Source organism: Gymnogyps californianus, chromosome 16 (assembly GCF_018139145.2).
Source record: "Gymnogyps californianus isolate 813 chromosome 16, ASM1813914v2, whole genome shotgun sequence".
In the NCBI taxonomy this organism is placed as follows: Eukaryota; Metazoa; Chordata; class Aves; order Accipitriformes; family Cathartidae; genus Gymnogyps; species Gymnogyps californianus.
This window is the reverse complement of record NC_059486.1, coordinates 15,029,552-15,046,526: the sequence shown is the minus strand read 5'-3', so window position 1 is coordinate 15,046,526 and position 16,975 is coordinate 15,029,552. Positions and strand designations below refer to the sequence as shown.

The window sequence follows — 16,975 nt, the reverse complement described above, 5'->3', positions numbered from 1 at the left end:
CCCTTGGGAGCCGGGCAGACTGGCAGTGCTGGGCAGATGATCACTTGATACAGAAGATAGTCATCAGCAAAGGCTTGATGGCGAGGGACTCGGCTCAGTGCTAGTATTACCTCTTGAAATTGCCTCCCCCCCCCCTTTTTCACTTTAAATACTTAAAAACCTCACAGTTTGTTAGTTCATGCTGGAATCTGGAACACCCAACTGACTCGGGGTATATGCTTGGCATTTGCTTGGCATTTACTTGGCATTTTTCATCATACGGTGGCCAGTCAGCGTTACAGTTGTTTCTTGCAGTTACCCGTGTGAAACAGGTTGATACCCTTGTTTCCAAATTGGAAATGTGAGGTTAAGCGTTTTTCTCGGGGCCTTACAGGTAGCAGGCTGGGAATACTTCTAGCATATAATACTAAGTGTAGTTGTTGTTTTGCAGATGGTTCATATATTTGCACCAGCACACATGGTGGGATGTGTGTGGATAAATGGCCATTCTTACACTTAGCTTTTCAACTGTTAATTTCTTACTGCAGTACTTATATTAATTATACCGTATCTTGGAGGTTGGACTAAATAGGCACAAAGCTGTCTTGTTCAGAACAGGAGGTGGATTAAATTTTTTGAGCTTTCAGTGATTTTTTTTTTTTTTAAGGTTTATTGTCATTTTTGGATCTGCTGAGATCAGTTTGCAAGGCAGGAAAAAATCCTGAGCCAGCTTAGACAGACATGAGTTGCCAGACTACTTCAGCAATATATACTTCTGCTTTAGCACAGCGTGAAGTGTAGGCACAAAACACTTCTAGCTGAGTGTCGTCGTGCTTTCCAGCATCTTTTTCCTGGCCACTGTTGCTTTCTGGAGCAATTTGCTAAAGTTCTGTGTGGTGTTTTAAGGTGCTGTTGTTTAAAGGTGGGCTACCCTGGTTTGGCCTCCTGTTTCACCATGCTTTGGATACATGTGTGTTATCTCCATACTCTTCACTTTGCTCCCTGATGTTTCTTTGGGGGTAAAGGTTATCTTTTTGTTCTTTATATACAGTGCTTGCCACACTGATCTTCTGGTCTACTACCGGAATTCTTAAGCACTATGAAAGATCACATAAAAACCAGCTGGGGCTTATCTCAGCGTAATACTGCCTGTTGTTTTGGCTGGTCTGCTCCAGAACTGCTGTAAATGCCACAGGGACTCTCAAAGGGTTGGAAGCGTGGGTTGCACGTGCAGTAACGTGACTGTCAAGCCAACAGGTAAGTAAAGCTTAAAGGTCGTCAAACACAGGCTGTAATCCTTCATGCCCCTTACTGAAAACAAGTTCCCCAGCTGAGAGCAGCCAGCTGCAGGTCCCTTCCCCAAGAAATTAGCCTTCGCCCAGCGTGTAGCAGGGTGCGATTCTCCCCGTCAGGTAGGCAGAGGGCTGCCGTGGGAGTGCTGGGGGTGTCGGGGACAGCAGGTACACCCCTTGTCCTTGCCACAGGGAGCCTGTGGGTGTAGGAAAGTATTTTTCCTTCTTGCATCTGAAATCTTTCTTCATAGTGTAGCAGGAATGTTTATTAAAGCTGCTTACTAAACTAAATACACTTTCCGAAGTCTTTTTTTTTTTTCTTGCCTGCCTAGAGAGGTGAGAAACGTGCCCTGCGTTGCACTCGTGGTTTGACAGCAGCTCCCCCAGGTTGCTGCCCTCTTAGCTGCGGCGTGCAGCGGCTGGGGCTCTGCCGCAGCACAGGACAGCAGCCTTGGCCTGAAACGGATCAGCGACAAAGAACATCTGTAGGACGGAGGAAATGTGTTTGAACTTGGAACCCTTTGCTAAAACAGATGTTTGAGGGGCTGTAATTGGTACCACAAGATAGGGATTTAAAATCAAGTTAGCAGATTGAACTATCTGGATTTGAGTTTTAGCCTTCTCCAGTCCCTTCCTCCCTCCCCCAGCCCTGATTTCAAATTGCATGTTACGGAAACGGGACAGAATGACAATGGTACTCTTTGAATTATAGGCTGCTTGGCCAGAAGAGCTGGCAGGACAGCAAATGGAAATCTGGAGAAATACACACCAGTTCCAACTGTGAGAATTGAGATTCATTTTGCAGCTTATTTGTACAGCATTAAAATCTGAAACGCGTTTGCGTTGTCCAGTCTGAACCTTCTGCGTTCTTCCATGCTGAGGATATTATTTTGTCTTTGACAATTAACCATTGTTGGTTTTATTTCGAGAACATCAGAAGTTCCACGTGAGTGCCTCACCTGTTGGATGGGTGTTATTGAGTAGCTTGAGAAGTGAAAGTTGCTAAATTGGGCTCCGATTTAGCTAGGATTTAGATGAAGGTGTTTCTTAGGGTACGCTAACCAAGCCTGTTACTACTTTTTGGAGTAGAGTGTCTCCATTCAAAATTGCAGTGTGATGGACCACACTGGTCTGTGCTGTAACTCCGGTCTAACCATGACATTGTCCAGGTCTCTGGCCCATCACATTTGCCATTACAGGGCTGGAAACAAACTTCAGACGCTATGACAGCAGTGTGTGGCTGCAGTGCTGGTCCAAGAGGCGCTGCCATTAGGCTTGGCCATCCTGCTCCTCTCTGATCACATCCCCCAAGGCAGCGGTGCCTTCTCAGAGGGGCTCCCGGCAGGTCTGGGTGTTGTGCTCCATCCAGCAGACCAGCGGAGCCTTTGTGGTCAGGCAGGGCCATCTGGAGAATGCTGCATCCTCGCTTGGTCAGTCTGACTCACACTTGGCTGGTCTATTTGTGAGCCTCGGTTGTGCTGATCTGTTGTTTCTGCTTGCTTTCTAAGTTGTGAGGAATTTGCGTCCCAGCTAACTTTGCGTTTATAGCGGAGGGCTTTCTGCAGGTCTTGGTCTCCTGATGGTGGCTCTCAGGCTGTAGTGCTACAGTGCTCTTGAAGACCTGGTACCTGTGACCTTTTATCTACGAGACCATTTATCTCCTTAAAACATCTGTTACATTTATAGTTTCTTCCTGTGGATGCCACGGCATGTTGTAATTGAGGAGGAATAGAAAACAGTTTATCAAGTCCTTTGGAGATTTTGCCTTTTGATAAATCTTCTTGTCATTTTTTCAAGGAACGATCCAATTAACTGTAAGCAAGGAGAAGCAGTGTAATGTTTCCAATAATGTCTTAAAGCCACTGGAGTTTAACAGCAAATGTCCTTACCTTAGAAAATACTGTGTTAATCAAATGACCTTCATGTCTGCACCTCTTCTTGAGTTTTGCAGAACGGGAGATCCTGCACGTGTTATTCTTTCTGTGCTTTAGGCTCCCAGCACCTGGGTACTGCTATCTGCTTGACTTCTAGCTTAAGTTCATCATCGAAGAGGCCAGACTACATCCTGTATCAGGAGCTGAGTTTCAGGTCTAGTGGCTGCCAGTGAGCTCCTCTGTCACACACATAGAAAGACTTACCTTTGCCCTTTATTTCACTTGGGCCCGTTTGATTGCTTCAAGTTGTAGGAGAAAATACAGTTGTTTTCTGCTGTTAGCACTCTGTCGTGTTAGAAAAAAGTGCTTGTGCCTTAGCTGGTTAGTTGGGAAAGGTGGGACCTGGTGGTGATTTGGTGAGAAATTAATGAAGCTATGGTGGGGAAGAGCTCTTTCTCCGTTTGTAACCACCATCCTTAGCTGGCACTAAGCTTTCACCCCAAACCAGGTTAAAAAAAAAAAAAAAAAAAGCCTGCAGTGTGTCTCAGGAATATGGTCTGGAAGAAGCTTGCATGTAACCTTCAAGAGAGCAGAAGAATTCAGCAAATTGGGGTAGCAGCTCTGAACAGATTGATACTTCCTTGTTAGCTCTGTTGCACTGATAAGAGAACTAGGTCAGCTCTATGGAGAAAGCATTTTATCTGCATACTTCTCTTAACTGGAATCCTGGCGCTTGGCTGTTGTAAGAGGCTTGCTAACTTGCAGCTCTGCACAGGGGGTTGTGCTCTCCGTCTCGTGTTTTCCTCGGGGTCAAAGTGTGGTCTGAAGCCCTGTTGCTTTCCTCGCTGTGCCATGTGCTGCTTTTACTGTGGGGGTGATGCAGTCAGTCCCCAGGGGTGTAAGTAGCATCTTCCATCATGCTGGTGTAATGTCTCTGGCTGAAGTTCATAGGGCTCTTGTTCAGCTCTGGAAGTATATTGCTCCGTCTCTTGGCAGTGGATGAGGATACAGTGTGTGAAGAAGCATCTCTGGTGTTTATGCCAGTGGAGAAAGTGGAGGAGAATGAAGGCTCTTGGAGGGGAGCATATGAAAGGCGATGGCCTTCTGTGGTCAGCCGCTGGAGTAGCAGCGTCTTAAGGTGGGAGTCTGTCTACTCCAGGGCAAGGTTTCCCTTTCCTTACTCAGTAAAGCTTGTTTGGTGCCCACCAACTGTATAACTCTGTCTCCAGTGGCAGCAAAAGTGGAAGCTGAAATGCAGAGATGCACTCAGGCATCTGGGATGCTTAATCCACAGGTACCCTAGTCCTCTTTTCCCCATGTATTCTGTATGTTACTTGCCTCTATGAGGTTTTGTCCTGGGTTTCAATGCTTTTTTTTTTTTCCCCTCTACTTTGCTCTCCTCTGCCTTCTGCTTTCATTTTTACTGACCTTTTTTGCCCAGCGTGTGTTAAATTGCTATCATCCAAATATCCGCAAATACATCGCACATCGCTGCCTACGAGGTTGGCAGCTTTAGTGCCAGCTGACAGAAGATACTCTAAAAGATGTAAACCCAAAAGAGGAGCTTGGTTTGGAGGTTGTCGCTCTGGCACCCGTTCCTGCTCCTCAGCTGCCACGCCGTTTCAGATCCAGGGTTTGTGTAACTGCTGCAGTGTTTCTCTGCTGATTACCCATCCCATTACGGCCTCCTGATAAATTATTTTGTGTAATGATTTTTGTGTGCATTCATTGCTCTAGCTTTATTGTAGATGACACAGATTAGATTAAGCCAGACTGCTCTCTGTTCGGGGTAGTGACTTTCAACTGCAGTGTCCTTTTGTCACTGTAAATTATGGTAAATGATGTAGTGTTAGACCGTAAAGATACAAGCTACAAAATGGTACGAGTAGTAAGAACCCCCAAGAAGATGAATTGCATACCTGGAAATCTTGAAGTGAAAATATCCATTGCATCCCTATGTCCCCGTGAAAGGAGTGTCAGCCACAGCATGGGAGATGTGCACTTGAGACAAGCATGCACAGGGTAAACACTCTGGAAATAACACGTGCTTCTTGATGATGCCTAGAAGATTTAAGCATTATCGACACTTCTGACTTAGAGGTCTTCATATTATAACGGTCTTAGTATGATTGTTTCAGGGTACAGCTCTGAAAACCAGAATTGTATCAAGTGTTTCACAGGTTAGAGCCAACACCTTGCACTTTGTCCAGAACAGCAATTTCAGCTTATTTTAAGTTTGGGTTGTGTTACATTTTTGAATGTGCTGGGCTCCCCAGTTGAGATATAATCGAATTCCCTGGTAGTTTGTGGTTTAGGTTCCCATCCCAAAATAGAATCTCGCCAGTGATACAACAGCTGGAAATTTCAGTATTAAGTTCATATTCCAGCTTTTTGTCTTTAAAATGAAGTGAAATCAGATGGCAGGGTCTTGCTCAACCTAGACTAAAGTAACCAAAGACTGAAAATAATCTGTGCACAAATATGATGTATTTTGGAATTGTGACCATCTGTAGTAGTGTTTGCCCTTGGTTTAAATAACTCTGAACATCTGAAAACAAAAGTTCTGTCAGCAATGGACTTCATATGAATTGATTTGAAATGGTATACCATAGAGGGAATAGCATTATGTTTAAAAGTAGAGGATTGCATCAAGGTATTCGTGGCTGTTCCTTTTTTTCTGCCAGAGGTTTCACGTGAAGTCGTAGGGCGAGCTGAAATTTTTGTGGCCATGTGATTTCCCTCCCCCACTTCCTCCCTTGCCCAAATATTGCAAGACTTAATATTGTGAGCCTGAGTTCATTGATTCCCTTGATAATGGAGAGGGAGACGAAGTCCTCCTTCAGCATTGCTGGTGGCATACTGGTTCTCCACCGTGACAGTGGTGGCAATTTACTGCTCTTGTGGTCTAATGCCAGTCGTGGCCCTGAACTCGCTGTAGGACACGTGCTCGCCTTGGTCTCCCGTGGTGGTTAGCTTGCTGCTTTGGGGCTTGTCAGTCCGTGCTGGTTTGGTTTCAGAGAACAGATGGTCTTCACTGTCCTTGCTATCTGCATGGCTCAACTGGTGGAGCCGGCAGCAAACGCTTGCTTGCTTCCCCCACGGATGTGTCTCACTTTCCTTCCTCTGCCAAAGGTGTGCTCAAAAATGCTGTCCTTAAAATGATCTGGCAGACTTTTCTTCTAGATGAGTGAGTCTTCTGAGACGTTTGTAAGACACTGTCCTGTGCAGTATGGTAAGGCTCTAAAGTATTTATGGGGAATATGTGTGCAACTAGACTAAGCAGAAGGCAGTGTATGTCCACAGGGACACATATGTGTGTTTGTGCTTGTGTACAACGTGCCATGCACACGCATGGGTTACAGAGAACCCACAGAGGTTGCACAACCAAGCGCTCTGAAGTTAAGAAATGCCAGAAGTGAGCAATTAGGAAATAACCTGGGTAATATTTGTTCCCTTTTTCACATGCGGTGGGGTATGGCTGTTAGCTCAGTCCCCGCTCCACCGGCCCCTTACTCTGTTGGGCACACAGTGATGGCCATGGTGGTGGGATGGAGTCGTCCTTGCCTGTGTGGAGCAGGAGGTGCAATGGGATGGTGGTCTCTTTATGGCCTTAAAACCTCTGAATGCTTACATCCTCTGTTCCATATGCGGCTCTGTGCCTTATCTACCATATGATGTTCAAAGTGCTCTGAAGAGTGAATTACTAGATTCCTTGTGGGCTTTTCTCTGGTGCTTATCTCCATGATGGCCAACTGCTCCACAGATGTGGCTCAGCCCTGCTGTGAGGTAGAGTGTTTTCCCCATGCTGGGGGCACTTAGGCCTCAGGTTGAAACATCCATGGCCTGATTATTGGCTTAGGATTATAACATGCTTTCTATTATTTAAAAAAAAAAAAAAAAAAAAAGGTTTCAGCTCTGAGCACTCATCGCTTTTGCAGATGAGGCCCAAGCATCTCAGCCGAGGTGTTCAGAAAGACCTTGGGCTGCGCAGTCAATGCATCGGTACTCAAGAAACCTCTGGGCTTCCCTGCACCAGGCGCCCGTGGCGTGGGCTGTCCCGTGTTGCATTTTCACCGGTGGGACTGTCCCCTCTCCATGCCGGCCCCAGCACCCTGTCCAACCCATAACAAATGAGGCAGATGCCCCCTGGTATTAATCATCATTCGTAGTCGGTGCTGGTGGCATTGCCTATAGTGTATCTTGATGATTTTTTTCTCCTTATCTGCTTCTCATTTGTTAGTAGTTATCTGAGACTGTACATTTATTCCAAAGCTGCCATTGAAGCGTATGCAACCTCTTCAATAAGGCTCTAATTCTGAGTTGGGGGGCTCACCACCAACAGATGCAACTTATCTTGACATTTCCCACTTAAGGAAGAGCCTTTCCAGTCCCAAGTACCAACCTTTTATAAGTGCCGTTCTCCCTATCCAGTGGATTTGTGTCTCCTCGCCTCCCTTTAACAGTAGGCTGCCTGTGACTTAAACTAGCCTTTTATTTCAAATGTCTCCCTTTCCAGAAGGGATCACAATCACATGGGCTGAGCAGGATTTTGTCATTAGTGGGGGGTTTTCCTGTAAGTGTTCCCTAGCAGGATGCGTTTCCTCTTGCATAAGCAGGCTGAAAACCCTCCGAAGCCACAGAAATACATCTGTTGGATTCTTGAGACAGATAAATCCTTTATAAACAGGAAAATGGGCAAACTCATGGTAACTCTTGTGACACATCATGATGGGAGATCAGAAAGAAATGGAATGAAAAGTATCACTGTGCAAGCACGGCTGACGGCATCCTGCATTTCTAAGGTCCTTTTAAATGCTGACACAAAGGCCAGTGGCTGAGCTGTACGGCGGGCACAGACAGTGGGAGACGAAGTTAAATGTTTGGTAAAATTCAGCTGGAAGTCACTTGACATATGGGGGGTAAAAAGAAGAGGTTTTGAAGGCTCTTTCCTACGTCCGCACCAGGACGTGTAAGATGCCGTGTGTCGCGGAGCGGGATCCAGGAGATCAGCGCAGTCGTAGATCTGTCAGCACTTGTATTGTAGTGGTCTTTGCAGGGTGTCTAACGCTTCTGTTTTAATTTTGCTGAGGGCTGTAACTCTGGCAAAATTTAAACTCCTTTCAACTCCTAGTTGTGAGGTTTTAAATCCTCCAAATTTGTACTTTACAAAAAAAAGTATTTCCTGTCTAGCAAGTGTATGGAGACTGTTCCAGCTCCTTAGCTAAGATTGAACAGCACAGACAATGATCTAATTAACTTCCTTTTTTAAAACTCTTGCTCCAAGTCCACTTCCTAAGAGTAAATCCCTAGCACAGCCCCATTAGCCATGGGTGCGCTTTCTTACCCACTCGGGTATTTCCAAAGTCACTTCCCAAGGGTCCCCAGTCATCCTTTTGCATGTGTGATAGAGGCTGAATCAATCTTTCCTTATGGTGAATCATCTCAAATACCGATGTCTCACCTGATAATCCTACAAGTGGCCAACCTGGGAGCTCCTGCCTGCAGCCTGCCTGCACTCTGCCTGCACTGGTGGCTGCACATGGCCCTGCTGAGAGAACCTGTGGCTACCAAATTCAGCTGTGGTTTTCTTGCAGATGGTGGAGGAGGGGATCCTTTGCACTGCAGTATTGAGAAACAAATGAGGATACTAAATGCTCTTCACGTTTTAACAAGAGGCTGGGGTAGGGAGAAGATGACTTTTTCTTTTTTTTTTTTTTTTTTTTTTTTTGGTGCTCAGGATCAAGCTAACCCTGTTTTGTTTTTCACCTGCTCGCTTTTCTGTGGTGTGCTGAAGGATCTACAGCCTGCGCATTCCCCCCTCCCTTCTCTTTGGAGAGCAGCCAGATCAAAATGGCTGTGATCCAACGCCAAGAATCACTCCCTTTGCTATGGAAATGAGGACTTGGAGGCTGCTCACCATGTGTTCATCAGAGAGTTCCTGCTAAGGATGATGAGCTGTAGGTGGGGAAGAGGGCAGGGAAGGTGCGCTCGAACAAATCCGTTTGGAACAAATAAGGATATTTTTGGATACATCTGACTCTCTGCATTTTTTAAAAGTCATTTATAGAAAACCAAAAAATTACCCTTTCCATCAAATGGTAAAAATGAGGGAAATAAAGTAGTGGAAGTTCACCATAGGATAAAGGGTGTTTCTCTTCCATTAGAGTGGAAGGGGTGGCAGACCTCCCAGTATCTGATATTTGAGATAAGCATCTTTTTTTGTGGTGTTCTGGTATTGATCAAGCGAAGGAGAGATATAATTATCCAAGCTATACAAATAATCCTGCTTCTTAACTATCATATCCACATTCCCAGCATTAAAGCAGACAAATTGCAAAACCCCTGGGTATATGGTATGTTGACACCGGGCAATTTGCTGCGCGTTAACTCAGCAAGGCAGGTTTAAGCCTTCGCTTTTCCTTCTTCTACACCGTCAGATTTTAATCTTGATGCACAGTGGGATGGGAACATTGCCAGTGGGTGAACAGTCATGATAATTGACTGTGCACAAAGCAGGGGACTTTTCCCTTCTCCTAGATGAGTTACGCACCCCAGGCAGATGAGTGAGTAGGGGTTTGCTGCAAGGTGTGTTTTCAAGAGGGAAGGGACCGAGCTGTTTGCAAGCTTCCTGCGGTGTTGCAGCACACTGGGCTTTGCAAGAACATCCCTGCTTCTTCAGGGTGGCCTGGTGTCACCTCTCCTGCCAGCGAGGGATGGAGGGGGCTGGGAGGGAGGGAGGGAGGGAGGAAGGAAGGGGGTGACGCTGCTTTTGCACGGTGCTGGCTGCAGGACTTGACAGAATTGAAGCCATGGATGCAAAAGTCCGGGGAGCAGAGCCCTGCCTGCCGTGCAGCTTACGGCTGGGAGGAGCCCTCTTGGGATGAAAATGTCTGACAAGTCTCTGAATGAGTCCACACAATAAATTAGCAACTGGGTGTGGAACTGCATTTTTTTATGATGTATCTTAATTGGGCCTCGGGCAGCTTGATAGTACAGCGTGTTTCTTGTCTTTCGGGGATCTTTGAGTTGAAATTCACCTTTTCTTTGTGCGTGATTCGGTGGGGCTGGAGCTTGGCTGGGATCATGCTCTGAATCCACCCAGGGAATGGGGCTGGTGCCCCTGGATGGAGCTGTGCCCTGCCTCACCCACCCACCCTCCCTGCTGGGGACGGCCACGCGTGCATCCCTGGGGAGCCCACCAAGCCGCCTGCGCTGGCAGCGCTCCACCTCAAGGCACGACATACCATCTGCTTCAGCAGAGTTTCTCCCATCCATTTTGGATAACTTAATCTCTTCCTTTGCCTGAAAACAAAACAAAAACCCGCATCGCGGTGTGAGCAGAGCAGTTGTATTCCCCCCCCCCCCCCCCCCCAAAATGGGTACACTTCACTGCCTGGTGATTAATTATCTGTCCTGTGTGCGTAATGGTTTGCTCCTAATATTCCATAGTCCCATTGCATGAAAGGTACTGTCTGCCCTATGGCTTCAGCTGCTCCATCCAGTTGTAGAGCTGAACGTGAACTCTCAGGGTGTTGCTGTGCATTATGAGCGTAAAAAGAAGTCGGTGTCTGGATTTTGCACTCTTACCTGCTGGCTGGAGCTGGAGAGCAGCTCTTGGTTTATGACTTCCCATTGCACTTCGGTGTCACTGAGTGTGTCCAGTGTGGAAAAGGCCTTTTATTTGTGGTGAAATAGTTAGCAGAAAGTGTCTTATGCAATTCTATTAACTGATGTTAAGTACAGAGGAAGCCTAAGCTCATCTATAATATGATAGCAATCATTAATAATTTATATTATTAATATACATTTTCACGTGGACATCTTAAACACCCCAATCATTCACAAAATTTTGCATTTAAAAACTACACCTGTTTTTTCTTAAACTGCGTGAGTTCTTAATAAAATGGTGTTTGGGGCACTTTGGTAGTTTTGAAATGACCGAGTTAATTGGGGAGATTTAACAGAACATCGGTATAGAAACGGTACCGTGAGAAACGCTGAGGGGAAAACCCACCTACTCTCAATGACTGGAAATAAATGCAGAGCCCTTCACGCCTGTGTCACCAGCTCGTAGAGTTCAGGTCCTCGGTGGCTGAAAGCCATTGCCATCTGCTCACCCCGTGTGAAAGCGGTCGGTGGCCTCCACCCCACGCCTGGGGACAGATGTCCCCATCGCAAAAACGACCCCATAATCGGTGCATTTATTATCCGTGTCTGCAGAGAAGCTGGCTTTTTCCCCGAACGGGTAACTCGCTGCCTGGGCTGTGCCCCCCAGCTCTGGGCTTTGCTCTTACCATCCCGCTGGTGACTCTGATGGCTCTTGCACCTCGGCAGCAGGTCCGTGTCGGCAGCAGCTGCCCAGACCGGCGACGGAGCCGCCGTGGAGATGGCCAGTGCCAATTCCCAAGTGCTTCAGCTGGACGTGGTCAGGGAGAGCTGGTGGAAAACAGATACTCTGATTATTTTTTTCTTATCTATGTGGAAACTGGAGTATTTCCCTTGATAGCTGTCTGTTATGTTAATTGTAACATTTTTCTCCTCTCCTCAGAGCTTATTTCCCAGCTCTGAGTGCTTTCCTCTAGTTATTCAGCTTTTTGTTGCTGTTAATTTTTTTTTTTTTTTAACCTCCGAGACTACAAAACGGCGATCATTCTGAAGTCTCTCTTTCGCTACGCTTTCATGCAAAGCCTTGGCAGTTAGAGACAGGCGTACAACCTTTTATCACTTTTGCTGCAGACAGGCTGTGCGGAGGGAGCCGTGCTCGAGCCGCGTTCGGAGTCTCTCACTTGAGAGCGTCAGGCTGGTGGGTCTGGAGCAAGAAGCTCCGTGAAGCCGAGCAGTTTTTCCCAGCCTCTGCATGTGCTTGGGGACCTACTGGGAGGCGAGATAGGAGGTGGGCTTTGCTTATTTTTATTTTTTTAAATTTTTTTGCTTTCCCTAGAGACTGGGGCAGAAATATTTTTCCCGTATGTAAAAGCAAGATGCTATATGGAGGCTCCTTGTTCTCCTGCAAGCCCTGATTAAGGGAAAAAAAATCTTGTACGGTGGGAAGAGTCCTTCCCAGATGCGAGGGCTGCGTAACGTTGCATATGCGGAGGGCAGGACAGTCGCTCGCTTCCAGGGTTGGTGTTCGCATGCGGTGTTGTGCCCGTGTCTTCTGCCAGGGCTCGGGTGCTGGAATTTTCCATGCCAGTCCCTTTCCCTCTGTTCTAACTCATGCCTTCTTGAAAATTATTTTTCTGAAGAAGTGCTACAGACACACTAAGTTAATTTGAATCATTAGCTTGTTTCCATTACTCCTGTCTGCCTAGGAAACTAATTTTATTATTTTTGTAGTGAGATTTTGGAGTTAGAAGAAAGAAATGGAAGCTAGCGAACATGTGGAACCATTTCACAGGAACACTGGATTTTGAGAGCTTGCATTTTTATTTACATCTTCTGGACCCTGTCTGACTTGAAAGTAAACAAGTTCAATCTGAGACCAGATTTATCCCCAAAAATATGTGGAGACTTGTCTAAAAACTGCTTTTAGGATTAGGAACTTCCTTTACTGCAATAAGAGAATACATTTACAATGGGAAAACTGATGCTTAACCAGCAAATTCTTTCTGTAAAACACCCTTGGAAGTGCAGTTCAGTTGTGTTTGGTGCAAGATAGCCTGAAACTTTATTTAAAAAAAACACCAAACAAAAAAAAAAAGGGCAAAATTGGCTGAGAACTTAGCAGGTCTAAAGCAAGGTGCAGGAATAGTGAGTGAAACTGTATTTCTGTGTTGCTGGAAGCTGAGTGATGGTGCAGATGAGAGGGTCCTGTGGAGGTCCTTGGCAGGCATCTTCTGGGCAAGCAGGAGGTCCCTGCACCTGTAACTGATCTCTTCTTTTGACGTTCCTCTTCTCTGCAGACACAATGAGGCGAGTGGTACGACAGAGCAAATTTCGGCACGTGTTTGGCCAAGCGGTGAAAAACGATCAGTGTTACGACGACATCCGCGTTTCCCGTGTTACTTGGGATAGCTCCTTTTGTGCAGTAAACCCCCGATTTGTTGCAATAATTGTAGATGCTAGCGGTGGCGGAGCGTTCCTGGTGCTGCCCTTGCACAAGGTAAGTGCTTTTTGAAAGTTTCTTGCTAATACGTGCTCAGCTTTGTTGTCATTTCGGCACTTGTTTGTGAATAACATTAAGGTTGTGAAGTCTCTGCTGTGTTGTGACAAACGTGGCTCAGTAGTGCCATGTAAGAATCCATTTAATGTCTCTGTAATGTGTAATGCTTCCTGTACATTAACCACAGTAAATAAGCAGTTTGCTTGACTAATTGGAGCCAATTTTTTATGGCAGAAGTTTCTACGTAGAATCATACTCCTAATGAAGCCTCTTTAGTTACGATAGCAGCGGTCAGGTTTTTCCACTGTCAGGGACTCAGCTTTTTGAGCTCTGTGAGTGTCACTTAATTCAGGAATGTACCTGAACCTAACTACTCCTTGCAGCCCCGTATCAGGTGGATGCGAAGGAGTGAGCTGGTTCCAAGACGGGCATTTCCATAGGCCTCCTGGCTCTGGCATCTGAGCTGGTCTAGGCTGCTGCCAGCCCCTTCAATTACTCTTTCTCTATACGGTATAAGACAAGAATAATCTCGGTAAGAAAACAGCTCCTCCAAGTACCATCGCAGCTGTCCTGCAGTCCTCCCACATCACAGGGCTGTGTCTAGGCTTTATTATACTTCAGCCAGATCTTGTTATCCCCTAGTACCTGACATACCGAGGAGAGGGGCTTCATCTGATCATGGGCAGGGAAACACCCCTTACGTCCTCTACTGTGCAAAGTGCTGCTAAGTCTCCAATAAATAATCTTTCAGTGAGCCCGTATATACACTCTACTTCTTTCCCCTTATACTTTGAATTTATTTGTAGAACCGCAGGGGTGTGCTTTGCAAAACACACAGAAAAGTTAGGTTCCTATACATCGGCCATGAGAATGGCAGGATCAGAGGTTTGGATGGAGGTTGAAAAGATGGGTACAGAAGCCTTCCTGGCAGTCTCTTACAATGCTGTGGTATAAAAGCACACGAATGAGCAGGAGCCATGTCTCAGACGGAAATAGATTCCTGTCGCCCCCTGATACTGCATGGAAAAAATTGCAGAGCATCTTTCTTCCACCCTTGTTGGAAAGTGGTGCTCTCATCTCCCTTTCTGATGCTTAAGCAGCAAATTCTTGTGATGAAAGTCTTTTTCTGTAACATTATTTTCTTTGTGACCCTCAAGCTTCTCTCTTAACTATACACTTAAGATGTCCTCAGTCTGTCATCAGCCCTGTCCTTTTTTCCTAGCTCCGTTTGCAGATCTGCCCTGTTTATATATAGAAATAGTGACCAGAATTGAATATAGCATCCCACATGGCGAGTGCATTACAGGAACAGAGGCAGCGAGTTCTCCCTGATGCCTCAGTTGTGCTAAGCGAAGCAAGCCAAACCCCTAGCCTCCTTAAATAGCTCTCCATTTTGCTCATCTTATTAACAGCCCTTCTTTGCAAGTATTCTGGTTTGCGCTCATCTTTGGGCCACGTGTCCTGCTCTTGCCCAAGCCACGCACGATGGCACAGATCTCGATCAGAAATTCCTTGCTCAACACAGCGCGCGGTTGCACTCGTGTTGCATCAGGGCACAATCAAACGCCGATAGCAGAGGACGTGCACCCCTCTCTTTCTCTTACTTCCCGATGTTTTCTCAGTCCCTGGCAGAAATTCCTGCTAATTCTGAGCGATCTGGCCTTTTGCATTTTTAAGTGCCATCTTAAGTTTGCTTTTTTAATGTTTATTCAGTTATTCTTCCTGCTCTCCTCTGCATTTGTCACTGCCTTTGTGCCCTCAACGATGTTCCTGTGCTGTCTTACACAGCTATTTAATATTCACATATGAGAAGGTTCCATGCAAAGCTGGAGGAACTCTGTTCCTAAACCCCCCAGTCTGACACGTTCTTTTGCAATGCAACACGTTGCTGGCTTTGCTCTAACCAGTTCCTATGTTCCTCGTTTATTTTTATAGCCTCGGCTGATGAAATTGTTCCTTCAGTTCCTTCAACACCCTAACATTTTGATTTCTGTTTGAGCCCGTTTAGCAGAGGTATTCATTGAGTTCCCACAGCAAGTTCCTCGCTGTTATATTCAGGAAAAAAAAAACCCAAAAGGGTCAATTTTAAACCATGGTTTTGGTATGACTTTAAAATTGAGCCATAAAAATACACTTGCTGCATTTCAGAGCCTTCAGGAGGCTGCCAGTCTGCAGGGAAAATGGCCCTCCTATAACTTAATTGCATCGTGTCCGCTCGGATCCAGCGCTGCGCCGGTCACTATGAATTACTTCTAATGTGGCTTGACCTTCCGCGAGGGGTGAGCCGAGCCTGCGCTTCAAAGGGCCTGCGTAATCACAGAAAGGGAGTTTTTACTCATTTTAAATGTCTTTTTTTCCTTTCCAAGTTTTAGTAATACCGTGGTTTTTGGTTGGTTTGGTTTTTTGTTTTTTTGGGGGGGGTTTCTTGTTGTTGTTGGTGTGGCCGTGGCTTTTTGCTGCCAGGCAGGCAGCTCCCGGCTCCCTCCCCGGCCATGGGCAGGGGCTGGGGGGTCGGGGTGGGTGGGTGGGGGTGATTTTGGGGTCGGGATGAGCACCCTGGGACCCGGCATGGAGCACCCATGTGCTGGGGAGGAGGAGGAGGAGGAGGAGGAGGCTGAGGTGCCCCGCCCCGCCCCGCGCGCCGCGCGCGCGCGCACCCGCTCCCGCCGCAGCGGCACTGCGGCGGCCGCGGCTTTTTACCTTATATGGTCATGGCAGCGCTCGGGGCCGCCGGCCGCCGCCGCGCTGATTGGCGGGGGCGGGGGCGCGGCGCGGCAAGTGCGCGGCCATTAACCCTTGCGCCGCCGCGGCCCCGCGCCCTGCCCGTGTCCGTCGCTGCGCCCCGGGCCGCGCCGCTCCTCCGCCCCTTGCCCCCGCGGGGCGGACGGAGGCGGTGGTGAGGGTCCCTCCGGCAGCCCCCCGGGGTGGAAGTGTGCGGAGACCCAGGCGGCTGCATCCTCCCTCCATCCCTGCATCCTCCCTCCATCCCTGCATCCTCCCTCCATCCCTGCATCCTCCATCCCCCGGGGCTCCCCGCAGAGCCCGGTGCGGAGCAGCAGCAGCAGCCGGGGCTGGTGCAGCTGAGCTGGCTTTGCTGGCTGTGGAAATGCTTTGTCTGAACTTCCTGTTTTCTTGCATGCACATGTGCAGGGTCTTTGCCAGGAACTCGCCATTCCCAGGCTCCAGCAAGAGCCACGGCCACCGTCGGAGTTGCTGAAAATTGCGATTCCCACAGGTTGGTTGGTCTGCAGAGAGATGGCCTCTGTTGGAATGAACCACATATTTTTAAAAAGCTGTAATTTATATCAATTAATGGGGTGTAGATGATAAGAGTCAAGCTAATCAGCTTAAACTGTACACACCAGGGAAAAACACTGAGAACTTGCCTGCTTATTCTGGACTATGGGTGACTGGTACTGAACAAAGCATTAGTGTAGAATATTGCCATTAAATTGGAAGCTTGCAGGCTTTTAGAGTTGATTTTCTTTGAGCCTTATCCCAGGCAAAACAGTGGGTGCACAGGGAGGGAACACCAGGATAAAACTCTTCAGTCAAGTGGTGCATGCCTCAGCCTTTGCTTGCTGGTGGGCGCGTGCTGTTAGATTAGATGGAGATCAGCTCCAGCGTGGTAGGTGGTCACTGTTGTTAGGGAATTAAGGTAGAGTCAGGCAGGTAAGGGAAGAAGCGATTCTCCTGCTTGCATCCCCCGGAGATCTCTGGTATGAGCG

At 47.2% G+C, this 16,975-nt stretch overlaps 1 protein-coding gene across 4 annotated transcripts in view; it reads left to right on the top strand.

Annotated features, from left to right (window-relative positions):
• The window catches only part of CORO1C (coronin 1C), a 54,935-nt gene that overhangs the window by 12,154 nt on the left and 25,806 nt on the right, over positions 1-16,975 (top strand). For 3 of the 4 annotated variants that reach the window (XM_050906997.1, XM_050906999.1, XM_050906998.1), the window contains exon 2: positions 13,048-13,247. In XM_050906997.1, the coding sequence (XP_050762954.1) occupies positions 13,053-13,247 (195 nt within the window). In that variant the 5' untranslated portion in view covers positions 13,048-13,052. Of the gene's footprint in view, positions 1-12,027; positions 12,039-13,047; positions 13,248-16,975 lie in introns of those variants that run through there. The other variant, XM_050907000.1, reaches the window with a different exon arrangement.